The sequence below is a fragment of the Diadema antillarum genome, unplaced genomic scaffold, assembly GCF_040938485.1.
Source record: "Diadema antillarum isolate AM-2024a unplaced genomic scaffold, OU_Dant_1.0 seq00001760_RagTag, whole genome shotgun sequence".
Lineage (NCBI taxonomy): Eukaryota > Metazoa > Echinodermata > Echinoidea > Diadematoida > Diadematidae > Diadema > Diadema antillarum.
The window spans coordinates 749,115-761,959 of NW_027272442.1; the positions used below are offsets into that span (position 1 = coordinate 749,115).

General features: G+C 42.4%; 1 protein-coding gene across 1 annotated transcript in view; it reads right to left on the reverse strand.

Annotated features, from left to right (window-relative positions):
* Positions 1-4,280: 4,280 nt before the first annotated feature.
* LOC139712099 (uncharacterized) overlaps positions 4,281-12,845 on the reverse strand; it is a 35,719-nt gene continuing 27,154 nt past the window's right edge. Inside the window, exons 2-8 of the mRNA XM_071623935.1 lie at positions 12,033-12,285; positions 11,242-11,375; positions 10,462-10,655; positions 9,686-9,886; positions 8,265-9,049; positions 7,276-7,479; positions 4,281-6,400 (exon numbers count right to left, since the gene is read on the reverse strand). Coding sequence (XP_071480036.1) covers positions 4,626-6,400; positions 7,276-7,479; positions 8,265-9,049; positions 9,686-9,886; positions 10,462-10,655; positions 11,242-11,375; positions 12,033-12,285 — 3,546 coding nt within the window. The 3' untranslated portion in view covers positions 4,281-4,625. The remainder of the gene's footprint in view (positions 6,401-7,275; positions 7,480-8,264; positions 9,050-9,685; positions 9,887-10,461; positions 10,656-11,241; positions 11,376-12,032; positions 12,286-12,845) is intronic.

Genomic DNA, 12,845 nt, shown 5'->3' on the forward strand with positions numbered 1-12,845 from the left:
TCAACTTGATACTGACATAAGGGTAGTAATTATTCCCCCTGCTTTCTGAAAGTCAAGCCAGCTAGTCAAGTGCTCTTTCATCATGCTAGAAAAGTAAAATCATGTTTAATTTTCTTTATATTTTCTTTCAAACAATTGTTTTTTCCTCATCGGTTTATTTCCACTTGGTCTGCTGTCAGATGGTTTACTTCCCAGTTCGTCTAACACCACTACTGCTAAACTCATTTAGTCTACTATCAATTTTGTCTAATTCCCGTTTGGTCCAATTCTCACTTGGTCTAAAGCCCAGTTTGGCTAGTTATCAGATTGTCTAATGACCAGATAGTCTAATTGCAATTTTCTCTCGTTGGACTTTTCCCCATTTTGTCTATTAAACTGTGGATATTAGACGAAATAGGCATAGCCCATCTGAAAGTAGACCAACTGGTAATGAGCCTAAATGGGAATTGGACTAAATGGTCATTAGACAAACTGGTTATAGACGAAATGGGATAAGACCATGTGGATTGAGACTAAACGGCTATTGGACGAAGTGAGAGTAGACCAAGTGATAGATCACCATCCAGCGGTTCCAACACCAAAACTTTAAATATTCATAACTTTTGCACCGATTTTCCTAAAACTTTCACTGATGTGTTCTACTAATGATGCTGCTTTCACTAAATCCACATTTTTCTTTGGGTTTTGGTTTACACGAAGCGGAAAAACGCGCGTACCCTCGTTTTGGTGAGAAGAGAGTACGTCAAACAAGTGTCTAAAGGGACAAGTGATTGACGGAAGAAAAGGATCATCATTGTTTACTCAGAGGAGGAAGACAATAATGTAGAATTTTTTTTTTTGCGATCTCAGACAAAGAGTCTATGTACATTGGATGCTTATCTCTCCAACTATGTCAGATTTTTATCAATTTCGTGAGTTACACGGGGGAACAGTTCACACTGGACTTTTCATTCTTCGCCTCATCGAGGTGCCATCGAGATATCCCACCGAAACGAGTTGCAGGGTGACGTGAAGACAAGAATTGGCTCTATTGATATGAAGTTGCGGGTAAGACAAAAATAGCAACGATGGCAGAACAGTACTGGTGGGGACAGTTGAAATAGTGCTGGGGACAGTTTGAATGGAGCTACAATTTAATAACCTAGGAGCTCCATGACAGTACTGAGGACAAGTGACAATTACGGTGCTAATGATACAGGTGCAAGAGTGATAGAAATCATGGTACAGACTGTAGTTATGACATGAAGAAATGATATTATACTCATAAGAGTGACGTAGGTCATACCAATACACTGTATTAAAAATGATGATGGTTTTCAATACGAAACAGAATCGAGTGTGCATGAACTTGCATGGCTCATTAATGATTGGTGCAGAAAAACATGAGAAAATACATATACATTGTACATAGGAGATGTGATTATGTGCTTATGTGTGTGCGTGTGCGTGTAGGGGGGGGGGAAGGGTGGTGATAGGGTTCAGGGTATGATGTGTGCATGTGAACACTTTGTACATGTGTCTATTTTGAACATCAAAGTACATAAGAATGGTTCACGTGTTGGTCTACTCCTTGACTGGAGATATTATGTTTTGTACATTCACTTTGTTCATTCAAACATTCAAGCGGAATGTACAGCATCGAATGAAATAGAAATAAAACAACAATATGTGTGCCCTTCCCCCAAACTCCCCCGGTTCCGCCGCCCCTGCACAGGGAAAGGACATCCCCGGATTACGTACATCATGCATACACCACATCCGTGACAGAAACGCGAAAATCCCCTTAGGAGACTGAACTTCCTCTCGCAGATTAAGAAAAAAACACAAAGGGAACTCTCGATTTCAAAATCAGTTAAAATGGGTTTGAGGATACATTAATTTTGGTATTATGTAATACCGATAAACGAGTCTAGTACTGTTACAGCACAAACCAATTATGACAAAATACCGCACACATACCAATATAGTGATCGGAATGTTAGCAAACAACAGCATTTCGTCATTCTAACGTCCCTTACTCTTCGTACAGCTGCTTTACTTGCAAATTAAATTTTTAATTCATTCTTAGAGGCCCATGGATACTTTTGGGAAAACAGTCATGTAAACCCTCTCCCTGAACGACATCGAGGATCCAGCTCTCTGGATGACGTCACACCGTCCCGAAATTAACACAAGATGGCCATACAAATATGGAATTTTTAATTTCGCGCGAAGATGGCCCTGAACTTGGTCAATATAGCCACTCAACAGAAAAAGCAAAAATTATGCATACAGAAGGTCACGCAATGGCACCCCTTGCCACATACGAAGGCTACACAAAGATGTTCTTTATGAAGAATAGGGAGCTTTAGTAGATTTTAGACGCGCGGACGTTCAAAGAGAAAAAAACATGATCTGAGCGTGCGCAGTAGCGCGGATCAAGTTACTGCGCACGCTCAGATCATGTTTTTTTTTTTCTCTCTTTGAACGTCCGCGCGTCTAAAATCTAAAGCTCCCTTATATTAGCCAAAGGACGCACGAAGAGAAACACGAGGGCTACACGAAGATTTTGCTACCGCTCACGAAGTTGCTGCCGGAGCCTGAGAAACTCCACATGCGGTCATACTACATGTATGTCTTAAAATGCCCTCACAAATGGCCCGGTATTTATACGATCAGAACCGAATTTGAACATTTCTTTCATATTGTGTCCATCTTTAGTGTGACGCTTACACAAATATGCTGCATTCCTCTTACACAAATATCCTGCATTCCTCTTATATGCTGCATTCCTGCCTACACAAACATTTACATTCCTCTGTAAAGGCAACAATGATGTTAAGAGTAATACAAATGTAGTAATGAAAACAATGTCAAATATCATAATGACATCGGTGATGACGTTGGTGGAAATACTCATTTGAAACAATAACAAAGACAATGATGACAGTTTGAAACAGCGTGATAACAATAACAACAATTATCACAATCACATCACTGATACGATACATTATTTGAACATCCAATTGATGCATTTACAAATGTTAGCTCTATCATACACGATTTTGTCCTGCGATGCTTCCGAACACCAAAAGCCACATCTGTGTTTGATTCAGTGATTAAAACCATTTGAATTCAATTCAATTCAATTCAATGCAAGTTATTTACAAATGAAAGCCAGTCATCCCCCAATAAAAAAAAACAAAAAAAACAACAATAAGGCATACACTCTGTACATATTTGAACATGACTGAAATTTTCAACAACAATAGACTATTAAAAGGTTGAAAAAAGGCAAATTTAACACTTCGATTTGGAGCTTTTCAGGATAATGGAACAAACCATGATCTGACTGGATTACGGTACAATGTAATGTGAGTTATGAATGCAGAAGGCTATCGTCAAATAATCCAATAGCATGAAGATACGACGGCCTGAAAAAAAAACAAAAACAAAAAGCAAACAAACTTTTAATGCATACATTCATTTACAAAAAGTACATGTATTAAGATGGCACAATGAAAACTAAAAGCACACACGTTATATCATACAAACCAACATTATTACAACACGGTATCATCCTGGCAAGTTTGATTCAAAATACACGTTCAATATTTTACTCGCTATAATAGACAAATTTATTTTAATGTTGAATTCATGCTTTGTGCTTTAAATTTGAGCAATAGCGGGTAAAAGATCACGATAGCAAAGTAGAACAAAGTTCACAATGCAATTTCTACTCGAGAAAGTTAATTTTTTTTCCTCTCTTCGGTATCGGATTATACATTGACCATACCAAATAGCAAAGGAAATAGGTACTCAAAAATACATCAGTACTCAATGTAAGAATTCTAACTTTAACCCCGCCTGTGTATAGTTTCCTCTCTCTTTCTCGAATTTTGAATATTCATATCTGTCCTTCCATCGAACACTTTTCCATATAATTATTACTCTCTTTTCCCTGGTCCCTTTACTGTTCGATTCGCTTCTTTGTTGGTGAAAAACAAATTCATACTTTGCTTATTTTTGTTTCTGACTACGAACGTACAAAATCATTCTGGCTATAGTTCATATTTCTTTAAAACACCCTTAGGACGAAGGAAATTCCTGCAAGTAAATAACCACGTAGAAATCTAACACTTTCCAAGAATTTAGAGTCACTTTAAAGATATTAGCAATATTCTCATGTGGCAAAGGACGGAATGATACACAGTGTGTCCTATTTAACAGCTTCTAACCTATTTTGTACGACCTCGTCATCATTTCCACTTACCGAGCTAAAAAAATTTTCTTGATTAATTTTTTCTTTGACGTCACAATTTGTTTGCTTTTAACTAACCTTTTCTCTAGTCTCAACTAAAGGCTGAAAACATTATACTAAAACGATGGAGAAGAATAATTCTTATACTAGTATTAAATAGTTAGCAATATTGCGTCATGAAAAACGAGTACTTGCATGGAATACTGATTGGCATTTTTGTTTTCTAACAATAGCAACTGCCTCTCCATAGAAGACGGACAATTTGAAATGGAGTACGTGACAAAAAAAAAAATACATGTATTACATTCGATTTAAGTGCTCACGAGGAATAACACTTTACAGCACCGTAATAAATACGGTAGGATAGTTTTTCTCCCTTATATCGTTAGTTGTCGCCATGGCCACTGTGGGGAATGTCTGCCGGCGTGGAGTATTTCTCCAAAAATTCCAAGATTTTTGGAAAAACATCGTCGGAAGCGTCCTTGCCAATGAGGCAATCGAGGTGTCCGTAGTTGGGCAAGTCGAACCATTCGTAACTCTGTTCCGGGTTCGCCTCCCGGCACAGCTCGTAGCTCCGCTTGGTGGTGTCTGGGTGCCAGCACTTATTTTCTCTCCCGCTGAAATACAGGATGGGGAGGTCTAAGTGCTTCATTGCGGCAAGATATTTGGGCGACTGGAGCCGATCTTCGGAATCGAAGTCGGGAAGGTAAGCGTCCGTGTCGCACATTCCGATTATATATCCGTGCCGCACGCACTTGGTGAAGTGCTTCATGATGTCGACGTGCACGTAGCCGTTCCACTCGTGGAGGGTGTCGTGGGTCTGCGGGTTGAGGTTCTCGTGCCGCCATAGGAGGTTGTAGATGAAGGTGATCCTGTGGCAGATATCGCTGTCGCAATGCTCCCGGCTTTCTGTGGTGATGTTCGAGAGGGTGTCGAAGACTCGATTCATGCATTTCCTGTGCCACGCGTCCTCGATATCTGTGTACGCACTCATCCCCTTCACGCCGATACACTGGAGGAACCTCGGCAAGCGCGCCTCGGCTCGAAGCTGATTCAGTCGCTTGACAACAAACCGGAAGCCCACCTGCGACACAACCATACTTCGAATCTTGCCGTCAAGGTGTCCGCCTAGCAGACACGTGTGCATAGTGGCCGAACCAGCACAGTGCACGAAAGCCTGAATGTTCGGTGCGCCTGTGACTTTCAGCATGTAGTCTACTGCGGGTGGGACGTCCTTCTCCGCCGCGTCGTTGATGAACCATCCTTTCTTGTGCGAAGGGAGGGCAATGGAGAACCGGAGGTCCAAGCACCAGACGTCGTAGCCGTGTTGTACAAGGAATTCGACGAGGTTGGTTTCCTGCGTGTCCAAGGCAAAGATACGATGTGTCATTCCCAGCCCATGGAGCAAGATGATTGGTCCTTTCGTGCCCCCTCTGTACCTGGTCAGAAGGAGGTGCGTGCCATCAAGAGCCCTTATTTGATGCACTTCCGGGTCGTGTCCATTCAGTTTTAACGGCCGTCGCTCTCTCGGTTCTGCAGTCGGATCGACCGGAGTACTCAAGCCGTACGGATTCAAAACACCGTAAGAGTCAAGCAAGATGCCAGCAAAGAATGTTCCGAATGCCGCTTTCCACTTTATCTTTTCCTTTCTCTCACAGCAACACGTGACTTCCAGTGTGGACAGTTGCTTGACGAAGTCGGAGAGTTTGATTTCCAGCACTCCGGTGCCGAAGATAAGATCGCTGGGGGCGTCCTCTTCTCTGATCGTTATCTGCAGCGTGGTCGTATCAGTAACGCCGATCTCGAGGGCCGTGTCTTTGTGCACCACCTTCACACCCTTGAACTCGTAGCGTTTGTCGGCTCCGTGGAGGGACATTTCGTACACCATCTCCCTCGTTTCCACCATGTCGTCGCTTTCGCGGAGCAGGTGGAACCGGCCGTTCGAAACAGTCAGCGGCTTGCTGTCGAGGGCCTCACACGTCACCGTGCCGTGAATGGTCGCCTCGTGCTCCGGGTCGACCTGTAACATGTGCTCGACGTCGCTGCTCTCAATGGTCAGCGTGAACTCACAATCGTTCTTGGTGCCGTTGACGTCGAGATAACCCACCATCCTTTCCGTGAAACTGATCCCTGGTTTGCATTCCCCTTTGGATTTCTTTTCTGAAAAAAAATAACAAACGAGGAGATGAGACACATTCAAAGTGATTGATTCAGTTGCCATCTGGAGTAAATTATCATACACTTAGCTTCCTTTTTTTCTCGAAAAAGTTATATTCACACGGATTCTAAACGAAGTCATCTCAACCCTTATTAGACAATGGCTTTCCGTAGTGCTGAAGTATTGGGAGTGCAGGGGCAGATCCAGGAATTCTGTAAAGGGGGCGCAAAGGGGGTTCACTTCATTTTTTTCTTTTTCTTTATTTTTAGCAACAGCTAAAGAGGGGGCGCGCCCGGTGCGCTCCCCTCTAGATCTGCTACTGGGAGTGTGTGTGGCGGAGAAATGGGGAGGGGGGGGGGGGGTCTTAACGTTCATGATCAGAATTAGTAATCCTGGTTTACATAAATTTCGTTCACGAGTCATATCAAACAATGTCACTATGTATCTAAGCACTATACGTAATATCACCTTTTGCGTGAGACGGGTTGTAATACGCAAACGTCAATTTAATTCTACGTCAGGTTCTATTGAACGGCAAATCCACAGAAACTTTGTATAACATCCCATCCGTCGAAATCCACAGAACGGTATTGATAGAAAACTCCATAATATTTTGTGTAATTGTTTTTTTTTTTTTTTGGGGGGGGGGGGGTGGTATCTCGAAGGTAAAAGTGGGAAAACACTCTAATAAAGACAAAAAGTAAAAATCCTGCTTGCTTATTTGAAAGTCGTGTTTTATACTTTGGATCAGAGGAGGTGTAGGGATGGGGCAAGATTTTTATACCTCGCAAGATGGGTATCCATTACAAGTCTGCATGTGGCTGATTTACTTCTCACTCACACCACATCTGTTACTCTTCTCAAATACTCAACTCACCTAGGGGCTTGTTGAAGTCGTAGCTGATCTTCCACCCGTTTCTTTGCGCCAGAAGTCTCATGCACCGTTCAGCTACCATGCTTATGGTGAGGGTGGGGTTGATGCCAAGACTACGAGGCATCACAGCGCCATCTACGACGAGAAGTCCCGGGTAGGTCTCGTCCGTGTCTCCCCGAAAGACAAGACCCGCATGGTTTACGACACCTGTTGTGAGAATTGGTAGCGGTCATGAATGAATGCATAGAGGGCAGTATATCTGAATTTCATCCCCAATCATCATGCAGATGCTGTGAGTCACTTAAACCAATTCCACTGTCATTGCTTCAGACATTAAGCGGATAACAGCAGTGGGTAGTTGCTCAAAAGGATGATTTTTTACCCTTAATTTGTACATCAAGGGAACGGCCAGCCGTTTCTGGTTGATGATGATCGCTTTCATCTATTCCTCTAGTGGACCCTTTAGTTTACATTGCGTAGCTTCTCTTAGTTGAATGCATTATACTATGTATCATACACGCTGGACTGCTTTCGCGTACTACTATAGTTACCTCCACACTAAAGGGGTATATAAAACTACACAAATCAAAATCACTACCGTTTCATTTATTTCATCATATTTTCTTATTATTATTATTGTTATCATTATTATTACTATTATTGGCATTATCATTATTACTATTTTTATTATCATTATCATTATAATAATAATGATTATTATAACTATTACTATTATTATATTACAATTACAATTATTTTACAGCCTATTCGGTACGTCAACGAATGAAACAATACAACAGCAACATACATTTTTTAAAGCCTACACTGTACTTGAGAAAAACACTTCCTTTAATTTGCAAGGGTGACTGCAGTTGTATAATCACATGAAATCATACAACATGAATTTCGTTTTCAGATTACACAAACAGTGAGAAACGCTGAGGATGCACAGTCAGTCATGTATAGACGCCAAACACGTCACATTCTCTCACCTGATTTTCCGGACTCGGCCATGATGCAGCCGCCGAGGGGATGGACGGTCACTGCTCCCTTCTTGCCGGTGAGCTTTGGCAGGATTCCGCTCCAGATCGGATTGGCAATGATCTCACCCTTCATCACCTTCGTGGCCGATCGGGCAGCGTCGTAGATTTTCGTGAAATTCCGCCCCTCTCCGACCTTGGGATAGTGAACCCAGACTCGGCCGTTCGACTCGTCCAGGCGCAGCTGGCCGTCGGCCGAATCGTGGCTCATCGACAGAAACGCTAAAGTGTTCTCGAAAGCCTTGCCTGTGATGGAGTTGATCAGTTCTTGTAGCTCGTTCTCACATGGAGATGTGTCTTCCCCAATGGTGGTTTTGAGGAGAAGTTTGTAGGGCACCTCTAGGATTGCGGGCGGAGTGCCGTCCTCAAGAACGAGACCATCTTCTAGGGGCATGTCCGGCAAGTGTTGGCGCATGTCAAGGAACCCCGTGATGCACGGACCAGGTCCTGTCTTTGGTTTCTTGGAGAGTTCGGCAAGTGCCACACCAACTGCGCGTATCTTGTCCGTGCCGTTGTAGCTGAAGTTGAGCGCGTCGCCGTTAGTCGTAAACCCCTGCCCGAGCCTGGGCGAGAGGGCAAGGCCGCGGGCAGCCGATTTGAGCAGGATACTGGTCGAGCCCAACGAGCCGGCTCCGAGAACCACAGTCTCTGCCGACACCGTACGCTCGTGGACGTCGAAGGCGTCCTGGTGGTGGGTGCGGTAGTGGACCAACCACCGACCTTCGGACTCATCTCGGCTTACCGCTGTCACTTCGACCTGTCATGTGATAAAGAGAAAAAGACTTAAACGTGACGGGCATAGTTTACATAATAGAGATTCTGCCTCTCCTTCGCAATATTACCGTACGTAGAGAAGAACTTTTAAGTTGTCATATTTAATACTAACATGAATAATCAACAGTTTGCAGTAATTATCTTATGGTTTTATGGCCTCTTCGCACAAAAATTTAAGTAGGTTTCGCTTTTCACATATCGTCGACTTGTAAAATTACTGGTCTTGTAAGAAGACAGATAGAGTGAAAGGTGTATTTTCCCTCTTCGTTTTGAACATTGATTGAAATAATAGCGATCAAAGAATCTATTTCAGTTAAATGATTAAATGCTCATGGTCACCTGCTATATGCCTACTTCATTTTACAAAAAGGAAATACCAATTTAATATAATATCATATAGATTTGAACTATAATATCGTTAATATAGATAGAAATATTGAGAGAGGAAATGAAAAAGACAAATAAACACAGATAGGTATACTTTGATCGTAATGGATCTACAATGCATACACGCACGATACATGCATGTATGTACACCTTGACAGACGTAAAGATAAGGACCGAGATAAACTGAATAAAAGCCGAAGACAACATTGCACATTGCATTTATTGTTTCAATACTTTCCTCAGTGAAAAACTGCGCGCCGTGGGCCTTTGCGTCCGGCAGGTAGTTCATGTTGAGAGTGTTCTTCGCGCCCGTGTTGCAACCGCTGCAGCAATTGCCACAGCCCACGCACGCCGGCTGGGGAATCCCCACGTGGTTCTTCTTGGTTTTCTTGAAGTTGACGTAGAGGGGCGCCCTACATATAAACGGACACGACACCAGAGCAACCAGATTGTGAACTGTTTACATCGTACATCGATATGTTTATCATTGTCACGCTGTTTATATCTTTCAGTAATCATGATATCAGCACTCATGAAATAAAAGAGATAAAGAGAAAATGTGATTTAGAGGGACAGAGAGAGAGAGAGAAAGATGGCGTGAGAGAGGAAAGTAGAGAGTTTGAGTGAAGGAAGGGATTGGATACCAAAGCAGGAAAATGAAATCAATATTGTGCAAGGAAAAAAAAGCAGGGAATATAATAAACTACAAAACTGAATACACTTGTTACATAATGCAGATCTGTAGAAAGATCTAAACATGTACTGGGCCTACGTATCATGGAAAATGAACACTAGACAGGACAATCAAAAAGTTTCTTACTCACTATTCTTTCATTCATTCATTCAATCAATTCATTCATGTATTTTCAATTTCAACGAAGAATATCAGTATACAGAACAAAGCATGAAAAAAAAAACACCAATATATTATTTTACATACGTAATTAATTGAGAAGACTGTTGCTCAGGAAAGTTATCTGACACTCACTTTTTCCAGAAATTTTCCATCCCAAGGTCCTCGATGTCCCTCACCATCTCCGTGGCAATTTTCTTCATGGCAGCCTGCTTGGGCAAGGACGGGTGGGCATCCGGGTACTCCACTGGTTTCAACATTGCCATCACGTGGTCCCGATCTTCTCCGTTCAAGTTAGTGATGTCACTACGTAGAGCTGCCGGCCACGCCTTTAAACCGCAAATATCAGAAGCACAACATAACGTTACCAAACATGTGCGCATTTCCACACACTTTGCAAGTTCATCTCATGTTGAAATGCATAATAATAATAATAATAATAATAATAATAATAATGATAATGATAATAATAATAATGACAGCGTTTGCACGTCTGTGCAGTTTTCTGCAGTCAAAGCACATAAAGGGCTAAGTGTCATCCCTAATAAAGCATGTGGGAGACAGCAGGGAGCTTTAGATTTTCGCCACGGGGACGTTTAATAGAGGAAAAAAACTGTTCTGAGCATGCACAAAATCGCGTATCAAAGTCGATCTACCTCGCGTCGTCTGAGTTTTCACTACACGTTCTGGGCTATTTTTGCGTCCGCTCAATTCACGACGTAGAGAGCTACTTGATCCACCAATCATAGGGGAATGCCATTTTATTTTTTATAGGTTGCGTCTCCGAGTAATCTAAAGCTACTTCTCAGCACGACGTAGGGAAAGAGGAGAACGTCCAACGCAATTGTCTCAAATGTCCACGTCGCAAATACTAAAGCTCCCTATTGTCAGCATGCAATGGGTACAGTTTCACACCTCATTTTCGAAGACCCGAGGGTCAGCGTCCAGGCCGACGTTGGCGTTGATGAGCGACGTGCCGCCAAGGCCACATCCCTGTACGACGGTGACTTCGGGCCCCATGACGATGTCGTAGAGGTCGGTGGGTTTGCCTCCATGCGGAATACAGAGAAAGAGAAGAAATGGAAACACGACAGAATTTAATCATCAGTCAATGTAATTGTATAGATTATACACATGCAAATCCTATAGCTCTCTTACCAATTGATTGCGGTACAGTGCACTCCCGTTATAACGAACACGGTTATAACGAAATTCTGGTTTAACATAGCGAATGAAATTCAGGTCGCAACATTACCAGCTCTTTGTTGTGTGTTTTTTTTATTAATTTTGTTAGGTTATAACGAAATTTCGATATAACGAAAGAAAGCTGCCGGTCCGAGGACTTCGTTAAAACGGGAGTCCACTGTATTCCGTACCTAAGCATGTTATTTTCATTGATTCACGCGTCAGTGCATTTGGCTGTGTGTGGCTATGAGGATTTGGTGACTAAAATACTAAAAATGCGCCTCTAGCATTTCATCACTAGGTCATACCTCTCTCTTCCCCTCACTCCTTCTTTTTCTCCCTTATCTCTGGGTTGTTTGTTTGCTTGTGTGTGTGTGTGTGTGTGTGTGTGTGTGTGTGTGTCTTTGATCCCTCTCTGTCTTTCCTATCCATCTTTTCTGCCGGTGTGATTCCAGGAAACTCATTTTCATCAGAATAGATGGAAAAAAAAAAAAACTTTGTACAGTTTCATTTCAACTCACCACATTCTAGCGTGCTACAGTCTTTTGACGTCATCTGCATATTCTTCATCGCTTCGAAGGCCGTCTCGGGAAAGTCTCCCGGCCACCATTCCTTGCCCTTCTCGAACACGCACACCTTCTTTCCTGCCCGGGAACAGCGGCTGGCCGCAATGGACCCGCCGTACCCGGATCCGATGACGATGACGTCATAATGGGGGTCGATTTGGCTGAGTAGAGATGAGAGGCGGTACTGTGAGTAATCGGCCGCATATTCCTGCGGGGGAGAAAATGGTGAAAATGTGTGTAATCAGTGGTGGCGAAGTGGGCTGAAGGAAATGCAACCAATCATGTACAAGATTATAGGTATTCCAACATCTATGCAGTACCTTGTACAGTGCATGGAGCTACAGTGTAATATCATACAACATTACAGGAAGAAAGCAAATCGAAAGTTAATTTCAAACACGGATATCCATGTACTTTGAACTTTAAGACAAAAGGTAGTGAATACCACTCTTTCTTATTGTGTAATTTTGATTGCGTAAGCTTGAATTTATTTTTCTTTTATGCAGAATTTCAGTGAAATGACCAGCTCTTGAGATTTTCTCAGCTACATATTGTAACAGGTATGGTTTATTCATTGAGTAGGCCTATAATCACATCTAATCCATGTTGACATTCACTTTTCCTTCCGCTTCAATGAAACCAAAGCCGAAATATAAATGTGGATTGGGTACAAGAAGTGTATCAGTAGAGCAAAATCTCAGTGAAAGTTTGAGGTAAATCGGACAAGCGATTTAAAAGTTATATGGTGTATGTGTGTTTGTGTGTGTT